The 14,072-nt window shown below is 50.7% G+C and overlaps 1 protein-coding gene across 5 annotated transcripts in view; it reads right to left on the bottom strand.

Annotated features, from left to right (window-relative positions):
* Positions 1-14,072, bottom strand: part of GLB1L2 (galactosidase beta 1 like 2) — a 42,341-nt gene that overhangs the window by 23,934 nt on the left and 4,335 nt on the right. For 3 of the 5 annotated variants that reach the window (XM_008021596.3, XM_038004955.2, XM_008021598.3), the window contains exons 2-6: positions 7,999-8,046; positions 7,416-7,613; positions 5,944-6,012; positions 5,266-5,361; positions 2,921-3,029 (exon numbers count right to left, since the gene is read on the bottom strand). In XM_008021596.3, the coding sequence (XP_008019787.2) occupies positions 2,921-3,029; positions 5,266-5,361; positions 5,944-6,012; positions 7,416-7,613; positions 7,999-8,046 (520 nt within the window). Of the gene's footprint in view, positions 1-2,920; positions 3,030-5,265; positions 5,362-5,943; positions 6,013-7,415; positions 7,614-7,998; positions 8,047-8,694; positions 8,714-14,072 lie in introns of those variants that run through there. The other 2 variants (XM_073022492.1, XM_038004954.2) reach the window with 2 other exon arrangements.

Genomic DNA, 14,072 nt, shown 5'->3' with positions numbered 1-14,072 from the left:
TTACAAAAAAATACTAAAAGAAAATAAAGGACAGTGGAGCGAGATGGAGGAATAGAAACCTGCACCGTTCATCCATCCTGCTGGAACGCTAAATTTAGCGATGATCCGCACACAGTCACAAAAACCGAAACTCAGGTGACCAGTCACAGTACCCGTTTTAACATCATGTCACCAAAAGAGGCATTGAGGCAGGCAAGAGAGACAGTCTCACACCACCAATGCCACCCGCTCCCATCTCCCAGCGGCAGCCAAGTGGTGAGGAGAGACGATCTGTGCATTTGGGGAAGGGAGAGCCCAGTGACTGGGGACCTTTACATTGAACTCAGTGCTGCCTTGTCACAGCACAGAATAAAGCCATGCTGGGCTCAGCCAGCTCCACGCAGAGGGAGCATTTGGACCAGCCCTAGCCGGAGAGGAACTGCCCACCCTAGTGACTGGAACTTGAGTTTCTCGGGAAGCCTCACCACCATGGGCTGAAGTGCTCCAGAGTTCTAGGTAAACATGAAAGGCAGTCGAGGACACAAAGACCACAGTTCCTACGCCATTCCTGGAGCTAGGATGAGCTTCCAGCCAGCGTACTAGCATGGCACATGGCACATGGCCTAAGGAGACACCAGCTGGCACGGCTAAGGGAGTTCTCGCACATTCCACCCCCAACCCCAGGTAGCGCAGCTCACAGCAACAAAAGTGGCTCCTTCCTTCTGCTTAAGGAGAGGAGAGCAAAGAGGAAAGAGGACTTTGTCTTACATCTTGGATACCAGCTCATCCACAGTAGGAAAGGGCACCAGCAGAGTCAAGAGGTCCCCATTCCAGGCCCTAGCTTCCGGCACTGCTAGACACACCCTGAGCCAAAAGGGAACCTGCTGCCTTGAAGGGAAGGACCCAGTCCTGGCAGGTCCTGTTAAGGAATTGATATCCAGAAAGTACAAAGAAGTCCTATAATCAACAACATAAAAACAAACAACTAGATTCAAAAATGAGCAGAAGATTTGAATAAACATTTCTTCCAAGATATGCAAATGACCAATAAGCACATGAAAAGATGCTCAACATCACTAGGGAAATGCAAATCAAAACCACCACGAGGGGCCACTTCACACCCACTGATGGCTCTCGCCAGATAAACAGGAAATAACAAGTGTTGGCAAGGATGTGGTGAAATTGGAATGCTTGTGCATTGCTAGTGGGAATGTAATTTGGCGCAATTTCTATGGAAAACAGTATGGCAATTCCTAAAAAAACTGAATGTAGAATGACAAGTTGATCCAGCAATTTTACTTCCAGGTATATACCCAAAAGAAGTGAAAGCGAGGACTCAGAAGGCATCCGTGCACCCATGCTCACAGCAGCTTCATTCACAGTGGCCAAAAGGCAGAAGCGACTCGAATGTTCGTCAATGGGTGAACACACGTGTCAGATACATGCAATGGAACATAGTTCAGTCTCCAAAAGGAAGGAAATTCTGGCACAGGCTATGACACAGATGAACCTAGAGTGCGCTGTTAAGTGAAATAATCCAGTCACAACACTATGTGATTTCACTTATATTTGGTAGCTAAAATGATCAAATGCATGGAGACAGAGAGTAGAATGGTTGTCAGGAGCTGAGAGAGGGAAGAATGGAGAGTTTACCGGCACGGAGTTTACTTTGGGGAAGACAGAAAAGGTCTGGAGACAGACAGTGGTTGCAATAGACTGTGTTCCCCCAAAATTTACATGTTGAAATCCTAACCCCCAGTGTGACAGTATTCAGAGATGGGACTTTTGGGTGGTAATTAGTTATGTGATTATTTAAATATGGTAAATAATAATTATTATGTTATCATTTGAAAAAGACGCATTGGTGACCCACTGCAGATATGCAAGTGCCTTGACCCTGCTCCCAGGATGGCTTCCTGCCGCCCACCCGACTCCTACAACCTGCTGACCCCTTCAGTGGCCCCAGCTTCCCGGCAAGATCTAGGCTGACTTCCTAGTTACTTGCTTCCATCGGCTTCCATCGGTTGCCAGATTTAGTAAGCAAAAATACCAGGCATAAACTTAAATTTGAATTCACAACAATAATTTTTTAGTGTAAGTATGGCCCATGCAGTATTTGAAATATATTTACACTAAAAAAATTACTCCTTGCTTATCTGCAAGTCAAATATAACTGAGCATCCTGTGTTTCCTCTGGCAGTCCCCTTTGATTTATGTGTGGTGAGTATTCCACAGCACTGACTTGAACTAATTTTTTGCTAATGTACTAATTTCTCAGTGTTGTTCTTTCTGGTTTTACAGAGCAACTGCGGTGATTTTTCCCATTCCTGCTTTCCACAGCTTCCAATCGTTATATAAAAATTAAGATACTTCCTCCCCCAGAATTTACTTTAACGCGCGTTTTGAGTAGTAAATGTGGAACATGCAGCACCTCTTTGGTAGCAGAGGGAAGCATCTCGTCAAGTCAGCCACAGGACTTTGATAATTTATAAAAACTCCTACAGTCTTACAGACAAAGGTTAATCCACACGTGCTCCACCCCCTGCAGAACTGAGCCGCAGCGCTACTGGGACACTGGCAGATGGACGGGTGTTCCCGGCTGTCACGGCACCCCGTCTCTCTGGCACGATAGAGACGCCGGTGGATGCGTGTTCCCGGCTATCATGGCACCCCTGTCTCTCCAGTGCCGTATGTGGCAATGTGAGCCCTTACATCTGTCTGTCCTTTCAGTAACACACCCAAGTGAGACAACACTGAAATGCACAGATCTTTCAAAAGACAACTACTGCAAGCCCCTCAGTTATCAGTTTCAGGCAGTGGGGAAGAACCTGTTCCTGTGTTCAAAAACACTGGAGGACCCTTGGTCTGAGAACTAACCGAGAATGATCCACTACCTAGAGGAAGACAGGCCAAGATCAAAGAAGGCCTCATTTACTTGTACCTGGAGTGGCACCACCCTGGACATCAGGTGGTCAAAATAAAGGTCCACTGCTTCGGTGAAGCCCTTGTAAGTTGTCCGCAGCCTCATGCCAGGGTCTTGGAGTAGCCAGCTTGAAGTATAAAGGGGAAGGAAGGATGTCAGTGTCACGGTGGGTTTGCTGGGAGCAGTGAGGAGGGAGAGGCCCCACAGTGCTCCGGAATGACCTGTGACCTCCTCCACCCCACTCAGCCCAGAAGTGGGGAGCCGATGCAAACTGATTCTGGGGCGCACACCCACCCGCACTCCTGCAGCTTCCCTCCCCCTGGTGGAAGGACACAGCCTGGTGGAAGTTCATTTCCAGCCCCACAGCTACAGGGCCTGGCTGCCAGCAGTGAGAAGAGCTTTTCGAAGACTCCAGGCCTAGTTTCCGAGAACTTGCTCTACGATCGCATCACAAAGAGTGAAGCCAAAAGGGTTAGGAATCACTGAGGCTGTGGAAGGAGGAGACACAACCCTCTAGCGTCACCCCAAAAAACAAGCCTGACAGAGACTGCGAGGGGCCGAGCAGGAGGCAGCCGCCATCCTTGCCAACACGGCTAACGCCTTGGCATCAGTGGCGTGGGCTGTGCAGAGCTCAGTCCAGAGCAGCAGGTGAGCAAGAGTTGAATTCTCGTTCCACCCTGTTGCTGTGATCCCAAACTCCCCAGGGGAACACAGCAGCATGGATTGGTTCCAAAGCGGGAGTCAGGGCTTCCTTCTCACTTCAGCTTCTGAGAAGACACTTATATTTCCTAACAAAAGGCTCTGAGGCTCCTCTCGCCCTGGTCTGGAAGTCCTAAACAGGGTCAGGAAATTATTCCATTTCTGTGGGTAAAACAACGGGTGAAGAGAGCAGTTTCCTCTAGACCCACACTCCCACATTCGAACCCCACCTGACAGGTTAGCTTTCTCACTCCTGCCCGGACTCCCCCTCTGCGGGTGTGCCCACATGCCCCTCTCATGCATGGGCAGGTGCCACATGGGCGGGGTGGGAAAGGGGAGTCTGAGTGCCACAGCTCCCCGCTGCTTCTAAGTTAAGACTGTTAAACCCTTCGTCCTCCTGTCCCCAGCCCTGGCTAAGCCGAGGAAATCGCTGACGGTGGCACGCAGCTTTCTAATCCGCAGGGACTGGAGAGGCTGCCCTGGCTGTGATCGTGTCAAGGGCGAGCCTACCAGGCTGAATGGATGAGTGCCTGAGAAGTGACCCTGGGTAGTGGAGACAGAAGCTATGCCTCTGAGGGAAGGGCAGGTCGTGCTGGAAACCAGGAGGAAAGCAAGCCCAGGGCTCCCCGGGGAAGGGGAGAGGGCTGGGGACAAGGATGGGCCTCTTCCCTGAGGCAGTCTGCGTCTAACCACCTGGTACACTGGGAGGCTGAGAAAGGTTACACTTGTTAACAAGAAAATCTCAAAGGCTACAATGTTGAGGATGAGGAATGAATGAAGTCCCAGCTGACTTCTGTCCAGATTTCCCCTCCAACCACAGAATAACAACCTCAGCCAAGACTGCCACTGGGAAGATGACACATGTGGGCCGAGATACGAAGACAAAACCATAACAAGAATTTGTGTTTCTTATACTTTATCAAAATACTTGGACTTTTCAAAATATGCTTGGAAACATTCCTAAGAAAGCGATAGGGAAGGCCCGGCGTGGTGGCTCATGCCTATAATCCCAGCACTTTGGGAGGCCAAGGTAGGCAGATCACGAGGTCAGGAGTTCCAGACCAGTCTGGCCAACATGGTGAGACCATGTCTCTACTAAAAATACAAATATTAGCTGGGTGTGGTGGCACACACCTGTAACCCTAGCTACTCGGGAAGCTGAGGCAGGAGAATCGCTTGAACCCGGGAGGCAGAGCTTGCAATAAGCCAAGATCATGCCACTGCATTCCAGCCTGGGTGCCAGAGCAAGACTCCGTCTCAAAAAACAAAGAAACAGACAGGGAAGGTCTGATTCTTCCCATACTGTAAACAAGCAGGTGAATGACGTGCCAGGGCTCCCAGCTCCACAGCAAAGCCCTGAAATACGAGATGCCAGGAGGGCCAGCCCTGCGGCTGCCTGTCACACAAGCAGCTCATGCAAGGCTCCGCAAAGGCACTCACTGCAGCATCACTGAACGTGATCCCCTCTGGGTGCTGCTTTTCCTGAAAAGGAAATTCCGTACAGAACAGGAACTGGAACACGGAAATTCCGTACGGAATGGGAACTGGAACACGGAAACAAAACTAGACCTATGTCTATGAGCTTTCTGCAACAGCACACAGGACCCTTCCCAGCCCCGCTTACCTGGGCAACAGCACACAGGACCCTTCCCAGCCCCGCTTACCTGGGCAAGCCCCCGAGGTCCATCTCACTGCAGATGTAGGGGCCCGGACGCAGAATCACCCACAGCCCGATCTCCGCAGCCATCAGGACGAAGGCCCTAGGGAGGTCCACATCGTCAGCCCCTCCCATGACGGCCCAGGATGAGGCCGGGTGGGGGCCACACACGTCACAGGGTGGAGGAGCTGCCCAGTGGGGCGAAGGGACAGCTCGGCCCCATCCCCCAAAGAGCGGGGACTCCCACATCAGGGTGGTGGCCTGAGCTGCTCCCAGCCTCAGAGCCTCTGCACAGCCCCATTGGGGGCCTGAGGAGGAAGGGTGACAGCCAGGGCACAGGGGTCTTAACAGTGAACCTGACCCAACAGCCTTGTTAGCCTAGAGGGGCCGCCCTGCCCCAGCCCAGGCAGCCGGACCCCATGCAGAGTCGGGCGGCTCCCGGGTTTTCTGCCCCTCTGGGCTGCAGTGGAGAAGTGGGGCCCAGAAGCTGCAGGCCCAGCCCCTCTGGGTGACAGGTCACAGCTGAGGAGTGTCTGGGCCCTGGGTGCAGGGCCTCTCACAGTCCTAGAACAGGGCTCCAGACCCAGGTCCCTCCCTGGTTCTCTTTGGTTGCTAGTCCATCCCCAGGTAACCACCTCTCTGCCCCTGCCCCTGGCCAGGTCACAGAAGCAGCAACACCACATACTCCAGGTCCAGGTTCCCAGAGAAGTCAAATTTGCCTCTTTCTGGCTCATGCAGGTTCCATGGAACGTAGCTGCAACAGAAATGATAATTATAGGCTAGAGTGTGTTATTCATTCCACTTCATCTCCCAAAAATCCAATATGATGGCTAAAGATAGGTTTCTTCATGATTTTAGGACTGGAACCAAGAACTACGTGAACTGATCTAGGGACCAGAATCGAGGGCAAGCCCTCTTCCCTCTGCATTGACAAGATCTGGACGAAGCACAGACCTGCGAAGTAAAAGGCCAGGCGCTCCGACCCCAGTTAGCTTACCATGCCCACGCCCCACTGGAGAAGAAAATGTAACTTTATCAGAAAAACAGCTACAAGGAGTAAGAGGAAAGCTCAGTGATCATCCTATATTTACTGAAGCACCCAGAACTGCAAAACATGCAACAGAATGACGCTTCCAACTCCGAAGACAGGAGAAGGGACAGAGCAGGCTCATGGACAGGCTCAACTCGACAGGCGGAAGGGACGACTCATGGATGACACAGTGATGACAACTACCCTTCTCCCAGCCCCGCCCCATCACTGGCTTCAGCAGAGCCTCTGCCCACTACAAAGAATATTCCCAGGTGAAGGAGGAGAGGCTGCCTGGCTTCCAACTCAGACACACGAGTTCTGCCTTTCAGAAAATGTCGTCGGTGCTGCTTCTGTGGGGCCAAGTGCTGAGCCTGCTGCACTCCTGCAACCTTCAGGAGTCCTTTCTGGGAAGCTGTCAAGGCTCAGCGCGTTTCTGTAACTCTTTAAGGAACTGTCTTCAAAATCAGTTCATCAACCACCCATGAAAAGCCATCTCCTTGATTTGTAATCACATATTTTTGCCTAAACATGGAATAATCCAGCCTGATCACTCCCTTTATTTCGTAGACTTAGAGTCAAGTATCTGTTGGCAATTTGCGGGGGAAACCCATGAAAAGATCCAGGTTATTCGCAACTGAGCACATTTTATAAATGATTTGCAAATTCAACATTTTATTGTGTGCCTTCCATGTGCCAATCATCACAACAGAGGCTGAGATGACAACCACAGCCTCCTAAGGCCACTGCCCAAGAGGAGTGCTGAAAACCGGGGCCAGAGAGCCTCTCGGGCAGCTCTTCGGAAGAAGGCTCCGCTCACTGGCTGTATGAACTGGAAGTGGGAAGACTGCTTGTTAAAGAAAATGATTCCCTGGCAGTGAATCACCTCCTCAATCTGCACTCACCTCCTTCACTATACTCTTTTGTGCGACATCGCTACTTTGGTTCCTCTAGACCTTACATCCATGTCCCTTCACGCCCATGAGTCAGGAGCTCTGAGGTGGGGAGGAGGAGGGAGACCCTGGCTCTCTCGCCCTGGGCAGAGGACCTGGGCTGCTTCCTCTTATATTTTTCGCATGCAGACACCAGGCGCCCTACTCAGGCTCCATGGGGGCGGGGGTAGTACCTACGTGGTGAGGGTGTTCAAGCCACAGGCCTTCATCTTCAGCAAGCGGTCCCTCCAGTACTCCTTGGGCACGCGGAAATAGTGGATGGAGCCCCCGAAGATCCAGAAGGTGGAATCCTCCAGCATGAAGTTCCAGCCCTTGGCCTGCAGCCCCAGCTGCCGATGGCGCAGCCACAGAGGGACCAGGGCGCTCCAGTCCGCCCTGGAAAGACAAAGGCATCTGGGGCCCGGAGGCTGCAGGCCGCAGGGGCCGCGGTGCAGACACACTCCCTCGCCCGTCACAGGTCCTCGGCATTTCTTTCTAACGAGGGCCGCGTCCAGCTGGCTGGGAAAAGCTCCCCCTCCGCCTCGGCCCAACCTTGGGAGGGCCTTTCTCCAGCACGGGGCACCGCGGCAGGGGAAGGGCAAGCCCAGGCTGCAGCCGGGAGCAAGACAAACAGCCCTGGCATGAGGGCTCGTGGCCCGCGGGGGAGAGGCGGGGTCGGCCACGGGGAGAGGCTGCTGCTGGGGCCGGGCGGGGCGGCTGCACCATGGCCAGCTCCGTGGCCGCGCGGCTGAAGGCGAAAGCAGCGGCAGCTTCACGGTACCTCCGAGCCCCGGCACGGTCGCAGCCGCCCGACTCGAGGAGCAGAGGCCTGGAAAGAGGGTCTGCGTTAGCGGCGTCCTTCCATCCACCGATTCCAGGTCTTCATTATCTTCTGAAGATCGCGCGCCCGCCACGAGACGGCCCAGCCAGAGCAGAGTCGCCCACGGGAAGGCTTCGAAGGCTTCAGGCCCTGAGAAAGCTCCTTTGCCATCTCTTGGGGTCGGCCCCAGGGAGCCCCTCAGGTGGGTCCCAGTGACTCGGCGCTGCAGGGCGGGTCTCCTTCCCACCCCGTCTCCCGAAAGCCGTGAGAGAAGCTGGGGAGGCCCACATTTCAGGTCAGGAAGTTCATGAAAGGTGGAGGCATGAAACAAGAGCATGGCTGAGTCTGGGGCAGGAGCCGGTGTCGGCTGTGCCTTTGTCCTCATCGGGGCTGGCTCCTGCCCTCACACTAGCAGGCGGTGGCCAGCCGGCCACACTGCACAAGACGCCCCCTTAGCTGCATGTCACGGAGGGATGGGGCAAGCGAGAGGCCCAGGTGGCCAGAGACGGGGAGGGGGCAGGGGGCCCACAGGACAGAAGATAGCTCGGACATCGCCAGCCTCTTGGGAATTTTGTCTGGGGCCACTCTCAGGCAAAGAAATGTGCTTTTTTACCTACTCCTTCCTACTTCTCACAGCCCCCAGGCCTTAGAACTCACATCAAAGCTCCAGGACTACAGTTCTGCTGCTACAGATGAAAGGGTCATTTCATCCCGGGCAACCTAGGAATCTGTTCACCACATTCTTCTTTCTCTGAAGAGAAAACTTCCATGTTCTAGTAAACGGCTTGCAAATGACATTTTAGGGCACAGTTCTTCCAAAGGACTGCATGAGAGAGTGAAAACAAAAACACCAGCCGGAATAGGAAGATCCGATGTGAATCCTGGCCCCCAGCTTGGTAGAACTGTTGCCTTGGGTTAGTGACACCAGTTCTGTGGGCAGGAGCTTCTTCCTCTGTAAAACAGGCTAATGCCTGTCCCAGCTGCTCGGAAAGGCTGCTGCGAGGGTCCCGGAGAAATGCAGCGCTCTCTGCTGTGAGTCGAAGAGTCTTATCTCTACCTGAAATCAATTTATTGTAGCATATGTTTGCATATTAGAGCGCTATGGGAACCTATTCACCACACATTTTTCTCCAAAGAGAAAACTTTAGAGAGAATAGCCACAAGTGGGTTTTATGTCCCTAATGTGGAATAATCTCAACTTCTCCATTCTTCCCATTGTGGTATATAGTTTATGTGCTGGACTTTGTGCCAAGCCATCTTATTACAATTTCTAAAATTTGACCACAAAAGATTCTGTACACTGAGATCCTATTAGACCAACACAGCCTGTATGCCACAGGTGGGTCAACCTGGGCCTTGGGTCAAATCCAGCCTGCCATCTGTCTTTGTGCAGCCTGCAAGCTAAGGAGAGCTTTCACATTTTTAAGTGGTTGAAAAAGAATCAAAAGCATAATATTTTGGGACACATAAAAATTTATATGAACTTCAGTGTTCGTAAATCGTTGTATTGGCACACAGCCACACCATCTACATACAGCTGCTTTTTTGCAGTTGAGTACTTGCGATAGAGACTGCATGGCCTGCAAAGCTGAAAACATGTGCGATCTGCCCTTTCCCAGAAACTCTGCTGGCCTACATCCTTGCAGATGAAGCCCTGGACTGCTAAGACAAGGCCTCGGGCCCCTCTGGGCCACTGTCCGGGCTTTCCTTTGGTGCCCCCTGCTCTGCTCACCAGGCACTTTGCTTTGGCTACAGGCTCGCAACTGCTCAGGCCACACCTGCTCCAAAGCACACACCCTGCCTCCTGCTCGGCCCTCCCTGCCTCAGGTACTCACCAGACTCACCTGCCCACCACAACACAGGTTCTCCCCCTGGTTCCCTCAGAGGCACATGCTGGGCTCACCTCAGGCCAGAATGAGGAAGAACTGGATGGACAGATTATTTTCTTAAAAACAGGGGCATTTTGACAATCTGGTGGTGAAAATACACACACACATGCACACACACACAAAATGTCACTGTTTTTAAAGACAGTGACAATACAACTTAGCAATCACTCCACCAGGTGCCAAACCTTATTCTCCAGCCAGAACTTCAAAAGCGCGATCTCCAGTTCTTATTAAAGCACACATTACTTATCCTGACGTCTATCTATGGGTGCGAGAGCCTCCCCTCCCCACCGTGCTAAATGCAGCGGTGTAGTCAGGGCTGTAAAAGCCTCTCTGTGACCGACATTCCGACACAGTCCCTGCTAGTAACCAACACTTTTAACCTGTGCCCTTGATTAGTTTATGACTAAGGATCAGGAAACCTCCCTCTGGGCTGACTTCTCCAGGTGTGGTCTGCAGGCAGCGAGGCCTCTGAACTCCCTCAGGGTCACAGCCGCCTGACTCAAAGTGCAGATAGCTGGAAAGAGGCATCCCGCTTCAACAACTTCTGTCCACCAACCAGATTTCCAGGTCTTCATCTGCAGCTTGTCAGAAATGCATAAACCTTAAGCCTTACTTGAGACTGACTGAATCAAAATCTGCATTCTAACCAATCCCAAGGTTACAGCTTCAGAAGCCCAATCTGCATCCTCTCCTTTGACACTACATAGACTCCCTCCCTGGATGGAGCTTGTCTCTGCTAGTGTCTTTATAACACACAATTTTCTATATTTTTAGAACAAAACATTCTTCTCAGTGCATATCAAGAGGAATGAAATAAACAACAAAAACAAAAAACAATCGAGCTGTTATCCAATTCCAAATTCTGGAGAATTCAACCGTTTCTTCCTGGGAATTTTCTGGTAGGTTACTGGACAAGTTGTCAATACATTACTAAAAGGGATGAATTCACCAAGAAAATGAGGATGATACGTGTTGGGTTTCTCCAAGGAATTCACTGCCAGTAAATGAGACCATGCAAGTTAGAGCCTCACAAACAATGAAGCATCATGTAAACGGTGATTAACACTAATAATGATCATTAATACTAATAATCATAAGGTGGAAAATAACCCCATAATTTCCTGAGTAACTCAGTAATAATAAAATAAAGAAAATATCAACTGTGTGGTTCGAGTTGGTTGGTTTAAAGGTCAGCAAGACTTTACTCCTAAATTAGGCTTGATACCAAGGAGCTAACCAAATCCTAAGGAAGCCCAGCATGTTTCTATCACTTTTCTTGGGGAGCAGTTCATCCATGATGGACCCTTACTTGATGAAACCAGGAACACCTGCCTTCTTTTGAACTGGAGCTTATGTTAACATTTTCTCCTGACATTTCTGTCGCCTGTTTATCTTGGCTTCATTTATACAAAGTGATTTTTTCGCCTTAGAAGAGTCTGGACAGCAGACCCTGGCCACCGGCCTGAATTCAGTGCTCGGTGCCCAGGTCTGCTCTGCTCAGAGTCAGGCTCTGCTCCTCCACCTGTACGGAGAGGGTGGCCGTGGTCATGGTCCAAGGTGAGGTTCCTGGAAGAACATAACCACATAACAAGACCTCTACGGCCCATCCTCACCAGTTCCCTTTTGGCAAGTGGAAAAGGGGCATGCACTATTTGTGCTGAAGGCTGTGCAAGCTGCAGACACAAAAATTGGTTGCAATGGAAATCTGAAGCAGAGGACGTAGGTACCAAGTTCTGCTGTGCCCCGTGGTGAGGAAGCAGGGGGAGGTGGAGCCCTCTGGAGTAATTTTTCCTTGACTGGTGAGGTGGGTCCTGAGGATGAAGGGTACAGGGCAGGCCCCAGCAGTCAAGAGACTCTGGGTGTAGTAAAAATGTGAGTGGATGGAAAAGGGCAGATGAGCAGGTGACAAGGTCACCACCTCTTTCTGGGAATGGGACTGGCTGTCAAGTTTCAGAAGGGACCTTGCAGGGCGGCTGGGTGGGAGGTGAGCCAGATCCAGTCACCACCAGAAAGGATCTCCTTGAGTGAGGTGTGCCAGGCTTGAAATGCATCCTGCCATGCCAGTGGGCATCCCTGCATCACCCGTCAATCCTACAAACACTCATCAGGAACCGGGGTCATGGTAGGGCTGGGAGGCCTCACTGGGGTCACAGTCATCTCTTTCTGGTCTGCTATGCAGAGTATGACCAGACACAGATGGGCCAGGATCCATGCAACTGGGCACGGCAGAGACAGCCCCGTGAACATCTGGAATATGATGACCGCCGGCAGAGACCAGGCAGCACTCACGCAGTCCGAGGCTGGCCATGGGCATACGCAAGCTGGCATCTGAGTCAGGAACTGCAATCATTGTCCTTTGATTCCCAGAACATAAGTCCTTGTCGGCCCCAAAGGCTGGTTATGTTGACACTATAACATAATATGTTCACATGCTTGTTCATCTGAGATGATAGCTTACAAATTCAAGTTTTAGGTACACTGTGGCCCTATTAGGGCCCTAAACAGAGGTTCAACTGAATCCAAAACCAGGAAATTCTATGAAGATCCTGACCAAGAAAACACTCCCCTCCACCCTCCTCCAAGTGGCCACGCCGGAGACCACCATCTGATGGTAAGTGTTCAGCTGCCCACAGACATCAAACACACGGGGATTCCTCACTTGGATCTGTCTTCAGTGCAGACTTCCATTCATCACTCTCAAGATTCTGGTTCCGTTCTAGGCTCCCATGAGGCTCAACTTCCTTGGACATCCTGCTGCCCTAAACTGTCCGTTTGGGGATATTTTGGTCCCAGCAGTCTTCAGCCACGTTCCCTCCACCCTCAGCAAAAGAATTTGAGGGCCTGAAGAAGGAACTATTCACTCTTTGGCCCAGATGGTGCCCTTAACAACTCTACTCCAGGATATTGCCTCTTGGACCAATTCCCGGGCTCCAAGAACTTCAGCCTCAGGGAAATGGAAGTCAGTCCCTGTGTCTGGCCCAGCTTTCTGTATGTGCTCCTTGGTCTGGGCCCAAGGTGTTGGACTCATGTTTGCTGGGAGAGGCATTAACTACGCCCAAAGGCTTAGGCCTGCCATTCCCAAGGCAAGTATATGCATTTTGCAGAGATGTGAGGTCCCCAGCAAGAGGTCCACAGCACTCCTGCAATCTTAGCTCCTCCGCTTTTTCCTCTGAAAGGGCTCCCAGGTAAGCCAGGAACCCTGGCCTCACATCCGGGCTCTGACCCAGAAGCAGGATTGGTGGTTCAGAGGGCAATATTTCCTAAAGACTGTAGGAAGTGAGTACGTGAAGAAGAGTTTACTAGACCAAAACCTTGAGATCCAATAGCAAAACAACAAAAACCCCTCACTCTAATCAACCACATAACAACAATAACAACAACAAAAAGTGTTCTAACATTATGTGACTTTTGTAGTACTTTGGGACCACTGACAGCATCATAAACGGGAAAAGGACTGTGTCTCACCCAGAGAGAAGTGAAAGCTCTGTTAGAAAACACAAGGCCTCTACTCTTGATAACAAGCCCCTGATGTTCGAGATGCTTGTAGACTCTAAATGAAATGATCTCACGAATAGGGAAAGACATAACTATGTTCAATGTTTTTTTTAATCCACCACATAGGACTTATCTATGAATATACACAAGAGATGCACTGGTTCTTACAAGACTCAAGAATCGACTTGGCCCTATCGATTTGGGTGCAGAATCTCCTTTACACTGATTCCAACAGAAATAAAATGTACTATTTTCGAAATGTCTATCAAGATTTAAAATGAATCTTTCCTACGGTCAGCAATTCTACTTATAGAAATACATCCAGCAGATATCTGCGGCAACTTTGTTTACAGTAGCTAAAAGATTGCAAACAATCCATGTCCATCAATAGAAGCCTGTTTAAATAAATTATGTGTCTAACGGACAAGTAGGATAATATGTGTAGCTATCTTCTTGTATATGCATAGAATATCTCTGAAAGAAGCCATTGTCAGTAGTAACGGCTGATATGAAGAGGGGACAGGGAAGGGACCTAGCCTAGGGGCCAGGAGTGGGAGTTTCTTTTCACTTTATTCCCTTTCACACTCTGAACACTTACCATGTTCATAAATTACCTACTCACAAAATAACTTCTTAAGGGCAAAAAAT

The sequence above is a fragment of the Chlorocebus sabaeus genome, chromosome 1 (assembly GCF_047675955.1).
Source record: "Chlorocebus sabaeus isolate Y175 chromosome 1, mChlSab1.0.hap1, whole genome shotgun sequence".
NCBI classification, from domain to species: domain Eukaryota; kingdom Metazoa; phylum Chordata; class Mammalia; order Primates; family Cercopithecidae; genus Chlorocebus; species Chlorocebus sabaeus.
This window is presented reverse-complemented; position numbering and strand designations above follow the sequence as displayed.